The sequence below is a fragment of the Sminthopsis crassicaudata genome, chromosome 3, assembly GCF_048593235.1.
Source record: "Sminthopsis crassicaudata isolate SCR6 chromosome 3, ASM4859323v1, whole genome shotgun sequence".
Classification (NCBI taxonomy): domain Eukaryota; kingdom Metazoa; phylum Chordata; class Mammalia; order Dasyuromorphia; family Dasyuridae; genus Sminthopsis; species Sminthopsis crassicaudata.
The window spans coordinates 562,106,942-562,120,616 of NC_133619.1; the positions used below are offsets into that span (position 1 = coordinate 562,106,942).

The window sequence follows — 13,675 nt, forward strand, 5'->3', positions numbered from 1 at the left end:
GGTTTGCAATGTAAGTTAAGAGAATAGAAGAAAAAAATGCCTAATTAAGATTGTGAAGGTGGTAGCTACTTAACTAGGGAAGAACTGTTGTTTCTGTCTCATGTTTGTTGACTATTGCTATAGTCTTTCATTTTGGCCTAGTTTTTCTAATTTTCATATCTTTTGGCAATTAATTTAATGATTTTTTAAAAAAATTGCATTCTTGGTTAATTCTCTGCTTTTCTGTTTTATTAGTATGTGTATACTGTGTCTAGTCTATGTATATTGTATCCTTTTCCTGTGATATAGCATGTGGTCCTAACTGCTGAACCTCTGGAGAGTAACTGCTCACATTTAAAATTTGCAAATTTATTTTCTTGCTCAAATGTGAAGATGATACAATTACCACAACATTCATTTTACAGGTAAAGAACTGAGATCACTAGAAGTGTCAAAACTCAGATCTTTTGACTTTGAGCTCAGTAATTTTGCCATTCACTGTTCTTTGGTGCCACTAGCTCAAGTAATATGTCTGTGTGTCCAGATGTTTATTTCTAGTCATAATTAAAATATTGAGACTGCTTCAGATTTAGGAAACAGAGCATATAAAAGAGTAAATCTCTTGTCACAAAAATTTTTTAATCTGTCTTCTCTCTACATGATCACTCTAGTTGAAAGTCACTTGAGTTGAAAGGAAAATTCTTCATTTGGACTAATGAGGCAGAACTCAGGAAAAAAGAAAATTAAAAGAAAATTAATAAGAGTTTATTATAAGTATGTCAGGTTAGCAATCAGTTGACAGATTGATTACTGTAATGTGGTCAGATTAACAATACCTAGCTCAAAATAAACGTGACAAATTTACAATGATCATTCTTTTTGGCAAAAGGTAGATTTATTTAGGCAAAAAGGTTACAGACAAAATGAAGGGATGCAATAGACATCAGGAATGATAAATACAATATATAGTTGGGAGAGCATAAAAGGCAAGTTCCCTGAGAACTCACAATTCACCAGGAAAAAGGAAATATTCCATTAGGTGGGAGAAAGTCATTGACTGGCAGGTTAGACTGACCAGAGATAGCTAGAGTAAGGAGAAAGGAACCATTAAAGGGAAGGTACTATATGGGGGAAAAAAAGAGTACCTCAGTGTGTACTTAGTCCGGAAAGAACTTATCAAAGATCTTCCTCACAAGTAGAATTTATAGGGGAAATATAGCTTTGTGAGTTTTTCTGGGAAACCAGAGAAGTAAAAGCATGAAATCAAGAGGAAGGGGTCAAGAGCCAGATGGAATGTACCTGCCTAAAGATATGCTAATATCTCAAAAGGCTGTTTAAAGATACCCATAGATTGGGAGTTGGACAAAGGGTTAGCTAAAGAATTCCTTCCTAGATAGTCTGGGAAAGTTAAATTCCCATCAAGGTTATCTCAAAAGTTGTGAATGTCTTTAAAGATGCTAACTGGTTGGTTGGTTGGTTGTTGTCCTTCATACTCAAAAGAGAGGACCAAAATAACGTGTTAGAGTTGAATTACAGTGTGTCTGACTGTGGCTTATCAGATGAATACAAGCTTGGAATGCTCTGCCAAAGGTAGGACACAAAAAATTGCTATGACCATTTGGGGTAGTTTCTCTAATTTTGCACATCTCACATTTCTTTTGGGGTAATTCAGTTCTGCTTTGCTTGTAGAACACAATACCTCCTCTGATGAAGAACACTCCATGATGGGTGGTCCTGGGACAGTTAGGTGGAGCAGGAAACAGCACCAACCCTGATCTCAGGAGGACCTGTGTTCAAATATGACCTCGGACACTTAACACTTATTAGCTGTATAAGCATGTATGATGACTGCATTAGCACCCTGGATACCTTAGAATCAGCCGGAGTTAGGATAAGCAAAAGTTTTTATTCTTGGTCTTTAGCAGTGGAAGTCAAGGGGAATGGATGGGTAGGATCTCCAAGACCTCTCCTCTTCCTCTCCCGCCTGGCTAGTCTAACTGTACCTCCTAGTCCCTCCCACAATTCTCTGTATATACTAAACGATTGGGCCAGCACAGGATAGTGGGAAGGACCATTTTCCAAGCATTCCTATAGAGTATTGTCCAATCAATAATTAGCCCCAACTGCTCGATTGTCCAACCTCAGTGAACTGACTCAAAAGAGTTCAGCCCTTTACATCCCCGCTTTCTTTTGTTTTAGAACACAGGTGGTCACACCATCCCTGACTTCTCGGGAAGGGAGATGAAAAAGCACCAAAGGGAAATGGGGATTGTTAGTGGGTTTCTAGGCTGAAGGGTCTTATTAGAAACAAGTATGCACAAACCCATCAGCATGGGGGGTATTACACAAGCACATAGCAACAACGCACAGGCTATTAGTGATGATTCTCCCCACGGCCAGGGCAGGCTCAATGTGGTGTAACAAACATGAATTGTACATGCAAGTAGTGATATAATAAACAATATGAATCAACATGGTGGTGTAAAAGATTTCTAGAAGTCCTAGAAGGAGAGTATGTAAACAACAGTCACACATACACCTTCTTCAGCAGCCAAAGATAGTCCAAAACCAATCTATTGTCCATTACTTCATGTGTCAGGGAATCCAATGATCCCCACAAGTTTTTGAAGTCCCACAACAGTCTTTTTTTATGTGTTAGGAAATCCAATGATTCCTGCAGATTTTGAAGTCCTGCAACAATTTTATCATTTCTCAGAGAATCCAATGATTTCTGAGGGTTTTGAAGTCATACAAGCGTGGGCAAATATGTTCACTATTGGAAACAGGATGGATGAATTAACATAGACTCTGACGTCACAGGATCTGGGCTTTTTCCTGACAGGGAAGAGAATAAGGCACATTAACTAAAGATCAGTGATAGCTTCAAAGCAAGGCCAACATGTATTGGGAACTTAAAAGACATTGAATAGGTCTACCTCAGCAGAAGAATTTGCATCCTTGCATTTCAGTTCCTCTCCAAGATAGCAAGAAACATATTAATTTGTAAGTAGGGGTACATACTTCATACGTAGGTGGTAAGTGACAAAGAACAAGTAATGCAAAAAACTGCAGACAGAAAACTGTTACCTTCCCTAATAGAGCCTCCCCTAACAAATGATATACAAGCAGAGTTAGGAACAATGGATCACTGAATCAACATAACTTTCAATAATACCCCATTTGGTGCTACCCATATATAAGGAAGAGATTGAACAACAAAACAAAATATATGTAGTTCAGCATCACATTCAGTCATCTATCTCACCTTTATTCCCAATTGCAACATTCTAATGCCTGCTGCTAATTATGTCAAATTAGTGGCTATAAGAGACAGGTTAGAAAAAAAGTATCATAAATCATAAATCCCATGTTTCCATCAATCTCATAAAGTTCAATAAATTTAGATACAGAATCAATCTCATGGACCAAGAAAGATAAGCCTTGTTAAATAGGCCCTGAGTCTAAGCTAAGGCATGTTACAGATTAAGCCACTTAGAGAACATACCACATTCTTTTTTAGAGGGGAGATATACATATCACCAAAGTCATCAAGAAAACTCAGTAGACATAAATACCATGAAATAAAAGACTAAAGTAATATAATAATCATCAATATCAAATAACAGCAATTCTTCTTGTACCTTGGTAACCCAATACAAATATTCAGTTAATCAGCACATTTCATCTTGAATCCCAGATGTGTCATGTAGATAGGTATCTGGTCTTTGGAAGCATCTTCCCCTGGACTTCCCAGAATAGGTGGTCTGCTCAGGCACACCTCTAGAGTGGTCTCCCTCCAATAGATTTGTTTCTCTAGCTCCAAGTCAGCTGCAAAATCATAGGTGACTCTAGGAACAACTTTTGCAAAACATAGTACAATTCTTACACCCATACATTGTTACTGAAAATAACCATAGTTTTGATTGTACAGATCTTTCAATGAGGTTTTAAGTTTGCTTTTTTAGTATACTTGTCCAGATTTGCCTTGGTTTTCCTTATAAGGAGCATTTTTTTTTTGTAATTTAATGACTTCAATCTCTGTCTGAAGTGATCTTTGAGCTCAAGAATATAAAATCTGACACTGCTTCCATTTCTTCTCCATTTGCCAGGAAATGATGAGCCCAGTTGCCATGCTCTTTGGTTTTTATTTAGTTTAAATTTTTTTTTTAATGTTAAACCCCACTTTTACACTTTTTACTCTCCTATTTTACCCTCACCAAGAGGCTTCTTAATTTTGCACTTTCTGTCATCAGAGTAGTATCATCTGCATATCTGAGAATGTTGATATTCTCTGGGCAACCTAAGTTCAGGTTTTTGATTTATCCAGCCTGGAATTTCACATAATGTACTCTGCATATAAGTAAGTAAAAAAGGGGTGGCTAGGTGGTGTAGTGAATAGAGCTCCAGCCTTGAATTCAGGAGGACCCAAGTTCAAATCTGGTCTCAGATACTTAACACTTCCTAGCTGTGTGACCCGGGGCAAGTCACTTAACCCCAGCCTCAGGAAAAAATAAATAAGTAAAAAAGATGAAAAGATACATCCTTGTCCATTTCGAATCTTAAACCAATCAGCTGTTCCATGTAGGTTTAAATATTACTTCTTGGCCACCATACAGGTTATACATAAAGTCCAAGCTAACTCTCTGGAAGGCCTCAGAATCAGTGAGAGTCCAGATCAGTCAAAGTCAGGATCAGTAAAGTCCTTGGTCTTTAGGGGGAGAAGTGAAGGAGGCAGGCAAGCTGCCACATGCCTTGCCAAAAATGTGTCCTGGATTATGGAATCTGGATTCTGCAGCCTCTCTCCTCCCCATCCTGCAGCTGAGTGACCCTGACCTCTCTCCCTCAACCCTCCAATCCTTGCCTATGATTACCTTACTATCACACATTCAGCAAGCACCAATGGTGAGGAGAGCCATTACATTACCATATCATCTAAGTATATGCTTATAGAACCATAATCTCACATTGAATAGGTAATTAGCCTTAAGTGGTCTGCTGTCTGATTCAAGTACACCTTTAAAGAGTTTCAGCTCTCTACAATTCCTCAGGAGAAAAGTAAGATGATTTGGTATTCCCATCTCTTTGATGACTTCTCACATTTTGTTGTGACCCACACACCTTAGTGCTTTATTGTAATCAATAAAGTAATATATATTTTTCTGAAACTCCTTTGTTTTCTCCATAATCCAGCAATTATTTGCAATTTGGTCTTTAGTTTATCTGCCTCTTTGAAAAACAGAATGCTTTTATGAAAATTCTTGATCCACATATTGCTAAAACCTAGTTTGCAGAATCTTAAGCTTAACCTTGCTGGCATATGAAATGCTGATTTTGTGGGACGTCTGCAAACTGCTGTCACAAGAACCATTGGAAAAATGCAGCTATAACAATTATGATAAGACAACTGGCTAAGGAAAATGCTAATGAGGTTTGCGGAAGAATTATATGGGGACTACACAAAGATGCTCCTTTAGAGAAGATAAGTTGCTGTGCCACAGTGGACACAAATGCCTATTATACCCAGATTATGATGAAAGTGGGAAGACAGGGTGTCCCTCTTGGCAAGGGACTTAGACACTCACCAATTCTTTCATTGTGAAAAAATTGGGCATGTGAGAGCTCAAGGTAGGTATAAGGACAGGGTGAGAGAATAAGACCTAAAACCTGATGTCCAAAATGCAACCGAGGTTTCCAGTGGGCCTCAGAATGGAGATTGACCCAGGGAAATGAGAGGTGGGACCCAGCTCCAAGATAACAAACAAAAGAGAGGTGGGGCATAATGGTAGCCGAGGTTACACCTTTAAAAGTTCAGGACTCTGATGTGGTCAATCAGCAAAAAAGCAATCAGATGGGAGAAAGGGATTACAATTGCAGAGAATATAGGCCTTTTTTAATCACCCTGATCACCTTCTTTTATGGTGTTTTTACCCCTTTTTTGAGCAGTCAGGGAAGATGTGATCACCTCCTTTTGGGGGGTTCTCATCTCCTTGAGAAGTCAGGGAGAGCATGACCCCTTCTGTTCAAAAAACAAGAAAAAGCAGATGATGTTATGGGCCAGAACTCTGAACTTGAAACAAAGAATTCTTGCAAGGTACTAAGTCAGTGGAATTGATAGAGACAATGGTTAAATCTAGTTTAACATTGATTTAATCTTACAACAAATAATGGTTTCCTAGTGATATAATGATTGGTTTATACTCGGTGTAGAGCATATAAGCTAGAAGCCTCAGCTAGGTTGATTCAGAGAGATTGATGGAGTCAGAGACAGTTTCATTCCATCCATCTTTATGGTGGCTGGAGGCTGAAGCACAAACCCCTCAGACTGAGACAGACTGGAAGACAGAGACCATGGTGTTGGTCCTCCTGCCTCCCACAGAAACCAAGACACATTCAGGAGGACCTCAAGAAATCTGGCCCAGGCCCCAGGCAAAGAGATAATAAAAATTTGGACTTTGGATTTTAACCCCTGGCTACTCATGTGGTGATTACTGAACTGAAACGAAGGCTGCTCCCAAAGACCTCCAAGAAAACCCAAAAGAGAACATTACATTTTTCAATTTTAGTCTGAAGTTTGCAATAATAAGCTTATGATCTGAACCATCACCAGCTCTGTCTTTTCTTTTTCTTTTTCTTTTTTGCTGAGGCAATTGGGGTTAAGTGACTTGCCCAAGGTCACATAGCTAGGAAGTGTCAAGTGTCTGAGACCAGATTTGAATTTAGGGATTCCTGACTTCAGGGCTGGTGCTCTATCCACTGTGCCAACTAGCTGCCCTTCTAAATCTTATTTTAACTGTATAAAGCTTCTTTTGGGGTACAAAAAGTAAAATTGGCCTTATTTTGATATTGACCCTTTTGTGATGTGTAGTGACCCTATGTAGAGTTGCCTTTCAAAAAATATTTGTTATGACCAGTGAGTTATCTTGACAAAAATTTGTTAGTATTGCTTCATTTTGTACTCCTTGGCCAAAGCTGTCATTGGAATTGTTATTTAAATTATCTTTTGATTTCCTAGTTTAGCATTCTATTCCCCTATAATGGCTGTGACATTTTTAAAAAGGTTATTTCTAGAAAATGCTGTAAGTCTCCATAGAACTGATCAACTCTGGCAATCATCAGCATCAGTGACTCGAGCAAAAGTTTTATTGTTGTGATGTTGAACAATTAATTTATCTTGGATTTGAATAGATATTATTGTGTCATTTTCAAGATGATACCCCAGTGCTTCTTTTCTCACTCTTTCAATGACAACCAAGGCTATTCCAAATCTTCTAAGGAGTTCTTGCCTACAAAAGTATATGTAGTGATCACCTGAATTAAATCCGCCCATTTCTATCTATTTAATCTATCACTTAATCCCCAAGATGTCAATGTTTAATCTTTTCTTCTGCACATCAGTTTATCTCAGTTCATAGATATTACCTATACAATATTGATACTTGCAACATCAGATTTTCTTTTTGTTACCAGACATAACTACAATTGAATTTTCATTTGAGTGGAGCTACTTATAGTTGTCTTTTGCTCTTCTTCAATGGCACCTTCTGAAATAAGGAGTTAATCTCCTGGTATCACATCTTTTATCATTTTGATACTATTTCTGGTGTTTTCTCGACAAGGATACTGGAGAGGTTTGTCCTTTATTCTCCAGTGAATCATCTTTTGTCAGAACTCTATCTTATGACCTTCCATCTTAGTTGACTGTATATGGCATAGTTAATAATTTTATTGAACTATGCTAGCCCTTCTGCCATCATAAGAAAGTGATGTTAATGTATTATAAGTAACTCTCTGTTGGACAAGTTTATAGACATAGATATACCATTTTAAGGACATGTAAAAAAAAGTTTATTTCAAACACATAATAGTGATGATCTTGCTTGGTTCTAAGGTGATTTTTTTCTCTCAAAGTATCTATAAAACTTAATGTAAAGTTCTATGCCAATATTTTATTAAATTAATAAATGTTACAATAACATTGGTTTAACTGTTATCTTCATTTCAACAGATTTTAAAGAATTAGATGATTTTTTAAAAAGGCACCTGATCAACTTAAAAGTGATGTTATATCTAAGAATCATATTATGTGAATAAATTTTTAAGTTAAGAATTTTTTTTAGTGAAGGAAAAAATTGACTAATATATTGTATGTTATTGATAGCTTTTTGTTTTTAATTTCTTCTAGGGTTTCTTTATTAATAAATGTCCAGACTTAAGTATTTTGGCAGATCAATTAGTATATCTTAACTTGTCCTACAATAATTTATCTATCTTTCCCCCAGAGGTGAGTCCATTTCCAATTATAATTAGTGTTAAATTTTTTTGATATTTTGTTAGCAATCTATTGTTAATTAGTATCACAACTGGGAAGAAATTCATTAAAGTGTGCTGTATCCTTATTATCTACATCTACTGGGGAATGGAACTGATAATAAGGAGTTTTGAAAAGCAGGAGAAAACCTGTACATATTTAAAGGCAACAAGGAAAGAATAAGTAAGGAGAGATTAGAGATGAGAGGGAAAGAAGGTTCAACCTTCTGAAGGAGACAAGGAAGGGAGATTGAGATTGAGGCCAGAGGTAGAAGGGCTAATTCTATTAAGAAGGGGCACCTCTTCCTCATTGATAAGAGGTCTCCAGGAGAAGAAAAGGCTCAAGTCTGATTTTGTAATATAAAAGGAGGAGGATTAGATTTGTTCATGTTCCTCTGAGGTTCAAAATTAGGGAATAAGTAGGTGGAGAGAGAAGTAAATTGTTCCCTTCCCTGAAATTATATGTTAATGCCATTTTTTCTTTTATTGAATTCTTGCTGATCTTTTTGGGCCCAGGTCAATGGCCATCTCCTTTACAATAATAATAATTAACATATATTAAAACTTTAAAGTTTACAAAACACACATATGTTATATCATTTGGTCTTTACAAATATTCTTGTGCAGTAGGTGCTCTTACTTTCATTCCCTTTTTATAGATGAGGAAAATGAGTCTGGGAAAGGTTGAATAATTTGCCCAGAGTCACACAGGTAATCAATACTTGAAGGTGTAGGATTCAAATTTAAATCTTCCTAATCTAAATCCAAAACTCTATTTTCTTTTCTTTATTTATTTATTTTTGCTGAGGCAGTTGGAATTAAGTGATTTGCCCAGGGTCACAACAGCTAGGAAGTGTTAAATGTCTGAGGCCAGATTTGAACTCAGGTCCTCCTGATTTTAGGGTTGGTGCTATATCCACTGCACCAATTAGCACCCCCAAAACTCCCCCAAAACTCAACTTTCTAGATCACATATCAGCCTCTTGACAAATCTCTCCAAATACCCCTCAAATGGACATAATCTCTTCATTTTAATTCTCCTTAGCATGCTTTTTGGATTTTCTTTTATAAAATCACATTCTTCCTTATAAGGTATTTATTTTATTTCCCCTTATTATATTGCCATGTCCTTAAAAAATAGAGAGTATATCTTACTCATTTTTATTTTCCCAAATACACATTATAGTTGCTCAATTAGTATTCATTATATGAATGGGCAAATCCAAATTATCCAGTATCCTCTAGATGAGAGAGGCATCCCTACTCTAGGATACCTGACCCAATTTCATAAGCTGTAATTTTTAGCTGGGCACTATTAATAAGCCTTAATTGGGAAGATAATATAGTAAGAAAAGTAAAATGAAATTGAAAGTCCTCTACTTCATTGAATATAAACATTTTCCCCTGAAGGATTATACTCAGTTTTGCTGGGTAGGTGATTCTTGGTTGTAATCCTAGTTCTTTTCCTCCTTAGAATATCATATTCCAAGCCCTCTAATCCTTTAGTGTATAAATTGCTAAATCTTGTTATCCGGACTGTGATTCCATTATATTTGAATTATTTCTTTCTGGATGCTTGCAATATTTTCTCCTTGACCTGGAGTTCCAGAATTTGGCTATAATATTTCTGGGAGATTTCATTTTGGGATTTCTTTCAGGAGATGATAAGTAGACTCTTAGAATTTCTTTTTTTACCCTCTGGTTCTAGAATATCAGGTCAGTTTTCCTTGATATTTCTGGGAGATTTCATCTTGGGATTTCTTTCAGGAGATGATAAGTAGACTCTTACTATTTCTTTTTTTACCCTCTGGTTCTAGAATATCAGGTTAGTTTTCCTTGATAATTTCTTGAAATATGATGTCCAGACTTTTTTTTTTTTAAATCATGGTTTCCAAATGATCTCTCCTGTATTTATTTTTCCAGTCAGTTGTTTTTCCAATGAGATATTTCACTTTTTTCCCTATTTTTCATTCTTTTGGGTTTTTTGTTTGTTTGTTTGTTTTATTGTTTTTGGATTTCTGTATTTCTCATAAGGTCATTAGCTTCCATTTATGCAAGTCTAATTTTTTAAAAAGCTATTTTCCTCAGTGAACTTTTATACTTTCTTTTCCATTTGGCCAGATTAGCTTTTTAAGGCATTCTTCTCTTCATAGACTTTTTGTACTTCCTTTTACATCATTATCATTTCTCTTCTTTATTTTTTCTCTACCTCTTTTACTTGATTTTCAAAATCACTTTTGAGCTTTTCCATCACCTGAAACCAATTCTTATTTTTCTTGGATGCATGTGTTTTGATGTCACATGGTAACTTTCTTTGGTCAGAATCTTTTCCCATTGTTTGCTTATTTCCTCAGTTTATAACTCCACTTTTAACTCTTTGTTAAAGTAGGGCCCTGTTTCCAGAGCATAGAGTACAATATCCCAAGCTTCAGGAATTTTGTGCAGCTGTTTTCAGAGATCCTTCTAGGAATGTGTAAGTTTTCAATTCTTCCAAGGTGGTATGATCCAAGGTGGAAGTATATTTACTACTCTCCTGGCTTATGAGTCTATGAGTGACCACAAGCATTCTTTACTGCCCTATAACAGTGAGAAGGGTCCACCATCTACTCTGGCTGTAAGTTCTAGTATGTTAGTACTCCTCCTTGCCCTGGGACTGTGAGCCCGGACTGCATCCCAGATCTGATTATGGACAAAACCACAGAGTCCTTTCTCATTGTTAATAAAGAGATCTCCTTTTGACTAGCTATTCAATCCTCTTTGTGTCTGTGAGGTGAGGCTTCCAGAAGCCACTGGTTATTATCACTGCTACTGCTGTCAATTGAAGACTTCCAGGGCCCACTCCTGGTTTGCTGGTGTCCTAAGGCACTCTCACCCTTGTGATACAAACCTTATGTGCTGACCTTTCAAGTCATCTTTTCTAGTCTGTGGTTTGAGAGGTCTGGAAACAGCCAGTGCTGCCATTGATTCTGACACTGCAAAGCCAGCTTCTTTGTCTTTGGTTTATAGGGGGCAGGCTGCCCTGGTGCAGCCTGCTGCTCTCTTACCTGATGACCTTTCCTGCTGACTTTTTAAGTGACTTCAACTAGAAAATTGTCAAGATACTTACTTTTTGTGGTTTCTGACACTAAAAAATTTGTTTAGAATCATTATTTAAAAGGTTTGGGGAAAAGCTCAGATCAATCCCTGACTTTACTCTGCCATCTTGGCTCTACCCAAAAGAAAATTAATTCATAATTTTTCAGAGTCAGAAATATACTGGAAAGGGATTTATTTTAAATTTCAGCTGTTTTATATTAAAAGGATTTCATAGTCTTCTATGAAGTCTGATGATTTCTTTAAATATATTGACAATGTACTAATAATTATATTACTATACTAAATCTACTTCATTGTACTGATCCTGCTTATTCAAGAACCATTATTTAGCAATTAAAAGGCAAAAGAATAAATCATATGTATTATTTATAACTATTTCTTATCCCTTTTCTATTTTGTAGGTGATAGTTTTAATCAATTTACAAGTTCTGATCATGAAAAATAATCCCATCAAAGAGATCCCTTCTACTATTGAAGAATTAAAACACCTCACAATATTTGTCATTTCCTTTAATTTGCTAACTTCTCTTCCAAAAGGGTAAGGTGACAGATTTTAAGAAATTAGATAAACAAGAATTTTTGGTTCAACAAGGAATTCTATTGATACAGTGCCTCATACACAGTAGGTATTTAATTTTTTTAAAAAGAAAAAACTCACTGAATGTGACTAATTTAAAAGTAGACTATTCTTTGAATGACTCATACAGATGCAGCTTGGAACAATGGAAAGAGCACCAGTTTTTGATTTGGAGATTGTGGACTCAAATCCAGCTTTCTTTTCTTTCTTTTTCTTTTTTTTTTTAAATTTTAACATATTAAATGTATGGTCTTAAGTCTCTGGGCCTAAATTTTCTCATCTGTAAAAATGATTCTGTGATGTAGTGCCCTATGACCTAGTTTTCTGCTTTGCTTCTTAATAATATTATGCAATCTACTGACTGCTTATACATGTAATTAAATGAAGCGAAGAAATGCACATAAAGACATCCACTTTCTTGGTACTGTTTGAATAAATCACATGAGAATGTATGTGTATGCTCAATCAGTCTGTGACTTGATTCTTCTGATATGCCAACAAGATACTTCATCACTAGTTGTAAATCACAGTGTATAGAGCATTGGACTTGGAGTCTGAAAACCTGATTTCTAATTCTGCCTCAGATACTTACCAGCCATATGACTTTCAGCTAGGCACTTAACCTTTATCTAAATTTTCTCATTTGTAAAATGGGGATCATAATTGCAGCTACCTTCCAGGATTGTTATTAGGATCAAATAAGATAATATTTGTAAAGTTTAAAGCATTACATGGATACTACCTCCATATATGACCTAGATACTTTTAGATACATTATTTGATACATTATTTAGATACATTATCTTGTGACTGAAGAATTCATCAGTCCAATATTTCATTAGTTATATACTTAACCAAAGCAGATCCTCGCATCACAGATATATTATCCATCATTGGACCATGCTCCAATGCATTTCATAGATTTTCCATGAGTACATATGGAAGAATAGGAATAATAATTCCATATCTAATAAAAAATACAATTCTGATCATTCATCATGGCATGGAGGTAGTTTTGGGTTCTTCAAAGCTATACCACAAAATCAAGAGAAAAGGAAAGGACAAGAGGCAAAGAATTCTGCAGGAAGAATTGTAGCCAATCTTTCTTTCTCAGCTACTCTACAAAGATTTTTAAAAATATGTGCAATAACATAATTTTTTGAGTTAATCCTTTTTTATTATAACTTTTTTATTGACAGTACATATGCATGGGTAATTTTTTATAACATTATCCCTTGCACTCACTTCTGTTCCAACTTTTCCCTTCCCTCCTTCCACCCTCTCCCCTAGATGGCAGGCAATTTTATACATGCTAAATATGTTATAGTATATCTTAGCTATAATACATGTGTGCAGAACCAAACAGTTCTCTTGTTGCACAGGAAGAATTGGATTCAGAAGGTAAAAATAATCTGGGAAGAAAAATGCAAACAGTTCATACTCATTTCCCAGTGTTCCTTTTCTGGCTGTAGCTGATTCTGTCCATCATTGATCAATTGGAACTGAATTCTCTTTGTTGAAGATAACCACTTCCATCAGAATATATCCTTATACAGTATTGTTGTTGAAGTGTATAATGATATCCTGGTTATGCTCATGAAATAACATAATTGAGTGTACAAATAGAATACCATACTAACAAGAAGTTAGAGAAGAGTAGATTAAGGGAGACTTGAATTTTATCCTAAACTGATCAAAGGAGATATAAATGGAATG

General features: G+C 35.9%; 1 protein-coding gene across 3 annotated transcripts in view; it reads left to right on the top strand.

Annotated features, from left to right (window-relative positions):
- LRRC63 (leucine rich repeat containing 63) overlaps positions 1 to 13,675 on the top strand; it is a 47,065-nt gene that overhangs the window by 14,122 nt on the left and 19,268 nt on the right. For all 3 annotated transcript variants that reach the window (XM_074304709.1, XM_074304710.1, XM_074304708.1), the window contains exons 6-7: positions 8,162 to 8,260; positions 11,784 to 11,920. In XM_074304709.1, the coding sequence (XP_074160810.1) occupies positions 8,162 to 8,260; positions 11,784 to 11,920 (236 nt within the window). The remainder of the gene's footprint in view (positions 1 to 8,161; positions 8,261 to 11,783; positions 11,921 to 13,675) is intronic.